Source organism: Protomyctophum parallelum (assembly GCF_964188405.1).
Source record: "Protomyctophum parallelum genome assembly, chromosome: 17".
NCBI classification, from domain to species: Eukaryota; Metazoa; Chordata; class Actinopteri; order Myctophiformes; family Myctophidae; genus Protomyctophum; species Protomyctophum parallelum.
The window spans coordinates 38691844-38703443 of record NC_139719.1 but is presented as its reverse complement, the minus strand read 5'-3'; the positions used below and the strand labels follow the sequence as shown (position 1 = coordinate 38703443).

The window sequence follows — 11600 nt, the reverse complement described above, 5'->3', positions numbered from 1 at the left end:
GAGGGCTTGCCCTCAACTGTATTTCCGAGTATAAATAAAGATGATGATGATGATTTAATGCTTAGCTATATTCACAGACCTATACGTCTATAACGGGCAACAACAAGGTGAATCTGCAGTGGAGAAAGTCTCTAGAATAATCCAATATACTCCCTCGCCTCCAACACAACACCTTCCTCCGAAGGCCCTGTCTAAGTTCCAGAATCTCTTAAAAATAGTTTTTTAAAACGGTTGCCCAGAGACACCGTCTGTGCGGCTGTCGGCATCAATGCAAAAAAAACAGCTAAACATTCCCGAGAGGCAGTGGCTGCCGTGCTCATCAAGGTCACTTTTCACAAATCAAACAATTTCAGCAGAAGAGGGGCGAAGAGTTCTCACTGTTCGCGCGCATTTGTGCCGTCGAAGTCAACCGCAGAAATGTGGGAAAATAAAATCTAAGGTTGTATCTCTGGAGTCGACGGAGAGAGAGAGAGAGAGAGAGAGAGAGAGAGAGAGAGGGAGAGAGAGAGAGAGAGAGAGAGAGAGAGAGAGAGAGAGAGAGAGAGGACAGCTGACAGAAACGACCACAACAACAACAAAGACTTGAAACTATACGAGACGAGACGAGAGACACTGGCCTGACACTGCGTCTCCCTGCTAGGGTTTTATTCCACTGTACTTCCCCTGTGGTGGCATACATAGTGCTGCCCACAAGACCAGCTCAGCATTTCTGTTTTTTAGGCATTCCCAGCACCCGTCAGCATTTTGTCTTCCCGGGAGAAAAAAAGAGTAAACATGTCTAGTGCTGTGGTTTTCAAAGTGGGGTCTGGTACTGTCCGGTCCGCGGCACAGTACATATCAATTTGGGGGTGGATGACTTGGAAAGGTTTGACCGGGGGTCTCTGCTGTAAGACTTTATGCAATGCACTGTAGTATTCCTATTTCAATGTCTTTGTGCACAAAAAAAAGCAGGTGACTTGAGAATACGTTTTCAACTTCAGGCAGTCACTGATTGGACAGAGAGACATGTGGACTGACCTTGGGACAGACACTGATTGGACAGACACTGATTGGACAGACTGAACTTGGGACAGACACTGATTGGACAGACTGAACTTGGGACAGACACTGATTGGACAGACACTGATTGGACAGACTGAACTTGGGACAGACACTGATTGGACAGACTGACCTTGAGACAGACACTGATTGGACAGACTGACCTTGAGACAGACACTGATTGGACAGACTGACCTTGGGACAGACACTGATTGGACAGACTGACCTTGAGACAGACACTGATTGGACAGCGCCACCTGTCCAGACTGCAGGTAGAGGCTGAGACGAGAGAAGATGCTGCTCAGAGACGGAATGGTGATGAAACTGTAGGCTGCACACGCCTGGAGAGAGAGAGAGAGAGAGAGAGAGAGAGAGAGAGAGAGAGAGAGAGACAGAGACAGAGACAGAGAGACAGAGAGAGAGAGAGAGAGAGAGAGAGAGAGAGAGAGAGAGAGAGAGAGAGACTTTATGAAATATATCCGAGACCAATAGGGTTCTAGGGACAATTCTCCTGAACATGTATTCTATTGTATTCTACTGTAGTTTGACCACTTCAAATACCCTTTCATAATTTAAAATGAATAACTAATAACCTCTGGTGATGCATGAGACAGAGAGAGAGAGAGAGAGAGAGAGAGAGAGCTACTTTTAGCTTACTTATCAAACTAATCAACTAATGCTACTAACTGAAGTGATTAAGTGTCACCGATCAGTCTTCCAGCTTGCCAGCGTCACACGTTAGTGCGCTAGCTTGGCACGGGGCGGCATGCAGCAGCAGCACATTAGCATGATGGCACCGACAGGCAGCACTGGTGTCACTGATAACATCATGACCAATGCTGCTCTTCATTAAAATGCACTATCTTCATTAAAATAACAGCGTTAGTACAGTACAGCCATAACAGCTGTCAGAGTAGTGTGCGTGTGTGTGTGTGCATGTGGCTGTTGTGCACGTCTCACCCTGACAAAGGCAGCTGTTTTACGCGAGTGACTTCCTTTCATCACCCTTCTGGTCTCCATCGCCAGCTGGTTCACAGACTGAAACGCACGCACGCACACACACACGCACGCACGCACGCACACACGCACGCACGCACGCACCCACGAAAAAAGAGACATAAGTGGTGTGCATGGGCACGACATAATAAAGTGTATGGGGGGGGGGGGGGGGGGGGGGGTGGAACGTATCAAAGTCAACGTGCATCAGTTAGACAAACAAGTCACTATTAGTGCCTGTCTGACAAGATCTCTGTGACCTGACCAAGGTCGGGTGCAGTACTTAGTTTAGACAGTTTTTGGTTTAGACTAGTCATTGGTTAGAGTTAGACGGTAGACCAGTCATTAGTCCTACAACTACAACCCATCTCAAACCCTAAACCTAACCTCCCACGGGGCAGCACACCTGAACCTAAACTTAACGCGTGTCTAACCAATGACTAGTCTAAACTAAGTACAGTATGCACCCCACCAAAGTCTGATGTGAAACCTACAGTCCTCCTCACAGACTTACTGTACGTTGGCTAGACAGACCGAACTGACCTCATGCTTCCTTCTATACATGAGGAGTCAAAAGCTGTTTCTTTTCACCTGACGGGGGAATTTCTGCATGTCTTTGGTGAGGGTACCTACTAAGGTTGGGCGATATGCCAATTCTTTTCAACCGCCAATCGTCTGACCAATATTCGCCGATTGACGATGTATTCGTGTCATAAAAGTAAAGTGAGAACAGCTCACTGCAGGTCGCGAAAAAGCCAGATCTACAAGCTCTCAAGGCGCCGCGTCCTCCCTGTTTTCGCAGCTCCGTTCGCTAGGCGTTGAGAGCTTGTAGATCAGTCTGTTTCTGCAGACTGCAGCGCAGCCAGGGTAGCTCCCTTCCCTCCCCGCACCGGTCGTCGGAGGCTCGGAGCGGAGCCCACAAGCTGCTGCGGCCGCCCCGGGCTGATCCACACAGGCTCTCAAGGCATCACGTCCTGCCTGTTTTTGCAGTGCCGTTCGCTACGCGTTGAGAGCTTGTAGATCTGTCTATTTTTGCAGCGCTGGTGTCGGGGTTCGTTCACGTTGTCAATAAGAATAACTTGGATTACAGGGGAGATGAAGTTCAATCAGTGGGTTGCACCAGTATTGGCTACACGCTAAGCTAAAGCTAAGCTAAGCGCTATTATGATCCCCGAGCCTATACACTAACACTAGTAGACAGTTTTTTTTATTTCCCCCCCGCCACTCACGGGTGGCGCATTGGGATTGTGATGAGACACGAGACAGCAGTGTGCATTCTGTTGTGACTGTATATTATTAAACTGCATGGGTCTGGACTCCGGAGCTTAAACAACATGTAGGCTACATCCTCCCAGCTCCCAGCCTTTACTTTGGCCGGCGGCTGCCGTAAGTGCCGTGCCCCGGTGCCCGATGCTGGCTGCTGACAGTGCTGAGTGCGGGGACTGTGGGAGGCTGGGAGCATACCATTATAACGGGGGATTTCCACCCGGCCGCTGTTACTACATGTTGCTCACACTTTACATGTTAACCCTCTTATGGCCACCCTTAATATCATCTTATTGTGCCTTAGGCCAACTTTGGCTGACTTTTTGAATGACTATAGAATAATGTGCGATATGACCACAATGTTACGAAATATCTCATTTTAAAGCTGCACATCTCTAGTTTACACCGAAAAAAATAAATATGTTCCTAGCATGTTCCTTCGTTTACTTATAAGCACTTTTGTACACCTTGGTTTGACTTATCACTGAAACCAAGGTCTACTAAAAAGCTTATAAGTAAACGATGGAACAAGCTATAATCATAATTATTTTTTCATTGTAAAGTAGTGACTTGGAGCTATAAAATGAGACATTTCGTGACATTGTGGTCATATCTCACATTTTTCGATTGCCATTCAAAAAGTCGCCAAATCTGGCCAATGCTGGCCAATGCCCCATTTCTTAATTCGTCATTTTAATGCAATAAGAGGGATCAGCGATCTAAATACAATACATCACGTTTTACTTTCGATTTCAAAGTAATACCCAGAAGTTCCACTTGATGGCAGTAACGTTCCATTATTCTGATTTTGACAAAAGTGTTAAATCTGGCTAAATCACTTCCTGTCAAACGAGGTAAACAAAGGAAGCTAATTTGACCCCTAGCTTATAGCTTGGCCGTCCGGATTGCTAAACTAACATTAGCTTTGTCATAACTTAGTCAGATTAAGCTTAAAAACGGCCAGGAACATCCCAAAATATCAAATTTTTTGCCGCGGATCACATAGAGACGGCGCGCGTGCACGATAGTGCACGATCGCGCGGGTTTCGGACGGTTTTTGGTAGATTACATAAAAATAATTAAAAGAATGTCAAACAATTGCAATATTTTGTTATAAAAAGACGTACTGACAGGGCAGTACGTCTACTACGCAGATAACGTCATTGGCTTGGAGGGATTTGTTGATTTACTACGTCAATTAACATGGCAGTCTATGGGCTTGACGTAGTCTTGGCATTCAGGGGGTTAATTGGGCTAAATCGTCCCGAGAAATCGCCTAATAAAAATATTCGGCGATTGGATTCGTATATTCGCGATTGACGATGTATTCGTATCGTCACCCAACTCTAGTACCTACCTACCCTAGGAGACACGGGAAGAACTTGCACAGAAAGGCCCTTTCGCCAACCCCGTAAGTAATGCATTTATCGCTTGACTATTTTGCCGCTTTCCACATACGGCATGCAGTGAAAACAGGAGCCAGTGCACGGATAGTGTGTCACTCAACGCCTCACCACCACCACCACACCTGCAGGAGAATCTAACTTCTCCAAGTGTTAAGTGTCGATCGTTGTTGCTTCACCCAACACCATTATGCTACACCCAGAGCCAGAGTATAGACAGAGTTACGCAAACTCCGTTCACTTCATGGGGCTTCAGTCCAATTGCGGCTCTCCTACATAGACTTCTATTGAGAATGGGGACAACAAATAGGGACAAGTCCTGGACCGGAAGTAGGCAGAAATGCATCGGACCCAGGCGGCAACAGCCCAGCTTTAATGATCTTAAATCCCTTTATTTTAGATCGTTTTGTAGTAATAGTACAACATAAGCATTACAGACACGTTCGTTGTTTGCTGTACAATACTTTAAAACAGTTGTCCTGTTGCATACATGCCTAAAACAGCTCATATTTGTGCCGCCCTCGTTGAAAACAATGCATTTCCAACTCCAGCTTGTCCCTTTCCGGGCTGCATGAGCAGCGCTCGAGCGCTCGGTTTCTGTCCCCTCAATGTCGTGACGTAATTAGATGGCTCTGGCTACACCAAACTAGAATAAGTATTTCAACTGGGCAGGCGGGCACAAGCTTGATGTAATGTTATGAATGAACTGTGTTTCACCTCCCCATAATGACGGTCACACACACACACACACACACACACACACACACACACACACACACACACACACACACACACACACACACACTAAGGCTGTCCCCAAACATTCAAGGTTCGAATGTTCGCTCGTTAGGGTTGGCACTCGAATCTTAATTAATGGGCTTGAACCATTCGTTTTTTTAATATAATTTTTATTAAAATAAATAAATAATAATAATTCTCTTTTTTTTTTTTTATTAACTTGAAAATATATCTCGGCGAGAATGCGATATGAACATGTAAAAAAAAAGTACGTTTCAAGTGCATTCCTGTCAGAAGTTACGATTTTTTAAAGAAATCTCCCCTTATTGTTCTGCTGTGCACGTTCATTTGGTGATTGGAGACTGACGCGTCTCTCTCTCTCTCTCTCTCTCTCTCACACACACACACACACACACACAAACACACACGCAGCATGATCGCTTTTCTTACTAGCAGCCATAATATATTAGCATTATGCTCTCTAGCATGATAGCAAAATTAGCATTGTTAAGCAAAACGGTCACGGAAGATCTGCTTTTTCCCTGTGCCCACTTCTTGTGAGTGTGGAAGAACACACTTTTGTTGCATTAGAGCAGGGTAAATATGAAGTTTAGCGCCACGGTCTTGTGTTTATATTCCTCTTACATACCGGTAGGCTGTATGTTATTGTCGCAACAAAACACGTTGTGTGTCAGAGAGTGAGGGGGCCTTCCTGAGCGAGGGGGCTTCTGACGGCGTCGCTTACTCGCTTCCCCTCTGTCAGAGGAGGAAGCGACGCGCAGCCGTCGGGAACCCCCCCAAACCGACTGCTCCCCCACCCTTCCGAAAACTGCTACAGAAACTCAGACGCTCTGATCGAGACGTTTATTTTTTTAATTAATTAGAAACAAATGGTCCGAATGTTCACTCGAACATTTCTGCCGAAGTTCGAGTCCTAAAATAAGGTCTAGGGTACAGCCTTACTTAACACACACACACACACACACACACACACACACACACACACACACACACACACTCACATGAATAAGCTGGATCAGAACAGGTTCCAAGTTGCAGAACGATGCTCGAGCCTCGACGTAGAAACTCAACTGTTGCTCAAAATCACGGCCAAACGATACCTAGACACACACACACACACACACACACACACACACACACATTAAGTAATAAACCAACATGTGTACTCTAAAGGCCTACAGTATGCTCTAAAGGCCTATTCATAGTCTGGATTTCCGGTGGTGAGGTGACCACCGGAGCTGTAATAACGGCCTGGGGAGTGCGGTGGTTTGCCATGTTGTAGTTGGGTGATCACCTCACCACCGGTGAATGGGACTATGGATAAGGCTTTACACACAGCAATGAACAGCTCCCTGAATGGGACTATGGATAAGGCTTTACACACAGCAATGAACAGCTCCCTGAATGGGACTATGGATAAGGCTTTACACACAGGAATGACCAGCTCCCTGAATGGGACTATGGATAAGGCTTTACACACAGGAATGAACAGCTCCCTGAATGGGACTATGGATAAGGCTTTACACACAGCAATGAACAGCTCCCTGAATGGGACTATGGATAACGCTTTACACACAGGAATGAACAGCTCCCTGAATGGGACTATGGATAAGGCTTTACACACAGGAATGAACAGCTCCCTGAATGGGACTATGGATAAGGCTTTACACACAGGAATGAACAGCTCCCTGAATGGGACTATGGATAAGGCTTTACACACAGGAATGAACAGCTCCCTGAATGGGACTATGGATAAGGCTTTACACACAGGAATGAACAGCTCCCTGAATGGGACTATGGATAAGGCTTTACACACAGGAATGAACAGCTCCCTGAATGGGACTATGGATAAGGCTTTACACACAGTGAATGAACAGCTCCCTGAATGGGACTATGGATAAGGCTTTACACACAGGAATGAACAGCTCCCTGAATGGGACTATGGATAAGGCTTTACACACAGGAAGGAACAGCTCCCTGAATGGGACTATGGATAAGGCTTTACACACAGGAATGAACAGCTCCCTTTGACCCACCATGCGGATGAAGCCGTTGATGAGAGTAGCCAGAGACCTCTTCTCATCCTCCAGAGTCAGAGCGCTGGAAACACAAAGAGTTACAGAGGTTTACTGCATTTAGTGATTACCTGGTAATTACCGTTCCGTAAAATGAAGAAGGGTTACCAACTCATCTATAGATCACCCCAAGGGGTCTGTGAAGGGGTTCCAGGGGGTCCCCAACTAAACGTATAACCAGCAGGGCCGGATTTACCCTCCAAAGGGCAACATTTCAGGAAGATTTTAATTTCGCTGTAATTCTTGGGTACCCAGCCCCCCCCAAAAGAGAAAGGCAGACAGACAGACACTATCACAGCGACGTTGGCAGGGGTTTCCACAGCTACCCCACAACACAACTCAGATGGGGGTCTGCAGCAAAACAATTATGATTTTGGGGGTCCCTGACATGAAGAAGCTTGGGGAACCACCTCAACACGTGCACACACACACACACACACACACACACACACACACACACACACACACACACACACACACACACACACACACACACACACACACACACACACACACACACACACACACACACACACACACACACACACACACACACACACAGATCACACACACAGCTTACTTAACAGAGTCGTGCATGGTCTTGCAGACGTGCAGCAGAGCGTTGAGGATCACTGGGTCTCTGGTGGCTTCCAGCTGGTGTCTACACACACACACACACACACACACACACACACACACACACGTGCACACACGCACACACAGTCAGATACGCGTCAAAGATGATGGGCGAGGGACTAGGCCTGAAAAGGAAGAAGGGAGTCTGCACACAGTGTTAAAAGTGTAAAGTGTAAAACTGTAATTGCCAGACTAAACAACTAGAAAAAGCGCCCCTCGGGGCACAGGTCTCCACCAGGATAATAGCGTTTAAGTTCTGCAGAAATTGGCCTCATGGTGGCGCAACAACAGGCAGATGTGCAAAATGCATAGCCTGGTTAATAAACCAGACTAATATCGCACGGACCGCGGGATATCAGTCTGGGGAGGCTCAGCTTGGATTTCATTTCCAGGGGGCGGGTTGAAACATTTTCTCTTTGACGCAATTGGTCAGAGCTACTGTCAGTCAAAGGTCTCAAGCATTGAAAGTCACTGTACCAAAGCCCGCCCATATTGCATACCGTGTCCCGATTGGCCACCCATTTCTCTGGTGTAGGAAATGGGCGTACAATTGAGCCTCTCCAGACCGTAATCCGCCGGCAGGCAATTTTGTTTTGCCAACGGCTGATTCGGTCTGGTTTATTAACCAGGCTACTAAATGCAGGGCAAAGGTTTTGTCAAAGGATGTGCATTGCATTCGTTAATTATTGCCACTTCTTTTACCACTTAAACCGTAGTGTATAGAGTTTAACCCATTCTGGATGGGAACCCCTGTTGGTGTTTATATAGCATTATGTATAATTTATGTTGTACTTTAGCTATTGAAAAATAGCAGATCTACAAGCTCATAGCTCATAGAGTGCCGCGCTACGAGCTTGTAGATCTGCTATTTTTGACAATGTGGCGCAAAGCTTTGAATATATAATTCTTTCAGAGCAAAAGTTTTTAACTCAAATCTTTGCTTCCATGGTGAGGTCCCTGGAACAACATGTTTTCACATAATTATATAGGTGTCGGAGGCCAATTACAAATATCTTTGGGGGTCCTTGCCAAGAAAATGTTTGAGAACGACTGACATAGAAACATAGTTTTTTTTCCAGAAAACTGTCTCGTCCTCGGGTCTAAATGTGTCAACTGGTTCCAACGTAATATAACCCGATTTGGGCGGAAACCCATTTTCGTGTTAGCATCATGTTATGCTTTAGCTATTGAAAAATAGCAGATCTACAAGCTCATAGCGCGCCACCGAGTGGCGCGCTACGAGCTTGTAGGTCTGCTATTTTTGAAAAATCGAAGAGCGACTGACATAGAAGACATTTTTTGAATCCGACCTCAGGTCAGAATGAAAACTGTCAGGATGTAGAAGACATTTTTTTTAATCTGATCTCAGGTCAGAATGGGATAAAAGGGCACGTACTTAATGAAGACGTCCATGATGGCCCGACACACCTCCACCCTGACGCTGTCCTTCTGGAACATGTCCAGGAACGGCAGGAAGCGCTCCTGGGGAAGACAGGAAGTCATTTTAGCCGATACATACAGTGTAAGTATAAGAAAAAGAACCGTGATTTCGATTCACGAAGGCATGATTAAGCCAGATATGGTGCAGCCTCTTAACTTAACACCTGGTATTCAGCGTGACGGGGGATTGTCTTACCATGGAGAACAGCACAGAGAAGTCATGGAAGTAGGTGAGAATCTTGCTGATGACCGACTGCAACTGTGAGACACAGACAAACACAACATGTACTACAGTAGATATAGTTTCTGCCTAATTGTAACACGTTTGGGACAACAACGTTAGCTGTTAGCAACTAGATTGCAAAAAAAAAGTATTGTTGTTGTTTTTAGTGACGACGTAAAGAGCTGTCAGGATTTCCTATCCTGGCAACAACCGAATGTTAAAAACCATCCACAGCAGTGGTTGTTTCCCCAAACCATTCCTGGATAAGGGCCCGCCTGAAGGTCGACTCCGTAGTTCTTTTTCAGCCGGTGACACCACTGCAGTGTGTCTGTCTGTCTGTCCTTCATACCTGAGGGTAAGCGTCCTCAAACGCACGGTCCGGGGTCATGTGCTTGATGATGTCAGCCAGAACAGTGTTGACCTCACGTTTCTGACAGAGACAGAGAAGAAAACCAGAGAACCAGATGAAACCGGCGAGAGAGAGCAAGAGAAAGAGACAGAGAGCGAGTGTGTGTGTGTGTGTGTGTGTGTGTGTGGTGAATACAGGAGCGCAACAGATTTATATCGACAAGGAAACAGAAACGGTGGCCCCCGGCCGGACAGCTGGCGTAGCGGTCCGGGGACCTATAGGCTCAGTGTACTGTAGCCTGACAGGGGGACCTATGGGCTCAGTGTACTGTAGCCTGACAGACCTATAGGCTCAGTGTACTGTAGCCTGACAGACCTATAGGCTCAGTGTACTGTAGCCTGACAGGGGGACCTATAGGCTCAGTGTACTGTAGCCTGACAGGGGGACCTATAGGCTCAGTGTACTGTAGCCTGACAGACCTATAGGCTCAGTGTACTGTAGCCTGACAGACCTATAGGCTCAGTGTACTGTAGCCTGACAGACCTATAGGCTCAGTGTACTGTAGCCTGACAGGGGGACCTATAGGCTCAGTGTACTGTAGCCTGACAGGGGGACCTATAGGCTCAGTGTACTGTAGCCTGACAGGGGGACCTATAGGCTCAGTGTACTGTAGCCTGACAGCGTCTCTTATGGACCTATAGGCTCAGTGTACTGTAGCCTGACAGGGGGACCTATAGGCTCAGTGTACTGTAGCCTGACAGGGGGACCTATAGGCTCAGTGTACTGTAGCCTGACAGGGGGACCTATGGGCTCAGTGTACTGTAGCCTGACAGGGGGACCTATAGGCTCAGTGTACTGTAGCCTGACAGACCTATAGGCTCAGTGTACTGTAGCCTGACAGGGGGACCTATAGGCTCAGTGTACTGTAGCCTGACAGGGGGACCTATAGGCTCAGTGTACTGTAGCCTGACAGGGGGACCTATAGGCTCAGTGTACTGTAGCCTGACAGGGGGACCTATGGGCTCAGTGTACTGTAGCCTGACAGGGGGACCTATAGGCTCAGTGTACTGTAGCCTGACAGGGGGACCTATAGGCTCAGTGTACTGTAGCCTGACAGGGGGACCTATGGGCTCAGTGTACTGTAGCCTGACAGGGGGACCTATGGGCTCAGTGTACTGTAGCCTGACAGGGGGACCTATAGGCTCAGTGTACTGTAGCCTGACAGGGGGACCTATGGGCTCAGTGTACTGTAGCCTGACAGGGGGACCTATAGGCTCAGTGTACTGTAGCCTGACAGCGTCTCTTAGGGGTTCGAGTCCCGATCCCGACGGCCTTTGCTGCCGTGTCACTCCCCATATCTCTTTTTCTACGCTCTCCGGTCAAGCTACTCTATACTACTCTGTACTTATCAACAA

At 47.0% G+C, this 11600-nt stretch overlaps 1 protein-coding gene across 1 annotated transcript in view; it reads right to left on the bottom strand.

The window, feature by feature from the left end:
- The window catches only part of vps35l (VPS35 endosomal protein sorting factor like), a 42011-nt gene that overhangs the window by 6820 nt on the left and 23591 nt on the right, over positions 1-11600 (bottom strand). Inside the window, exons 18-25 of the mRNA XM_083787018.1 lie at positions 10186-10266; positions 9810-9872; positions 9570-9655; positions 8118-8198; positions 7499-7562; positions 6464-6562; positions 1999-2076; positions 1230-1379 (exon numbers count right to left, since the gene is read on the bottom strand). Of these exons, the coding sequence (XP_083643144.1) occupies positions 1230-1379; positions 1999-2076; positions 6464-6562; positions 7499-7562; positions 8118-8198; positions 9570-9655; positions 9810-9872; positions 10186-10266 (702 nt within the window). The remainder of the gene's footprint in view (positions 1-1229; positions 1380-1998; positions 2077-6463; positions 6563-7498; positions 7563-8117; positions 8199-9569; positions 9656-9809; positions 9873-10185; positions 10267-11600) is intronic.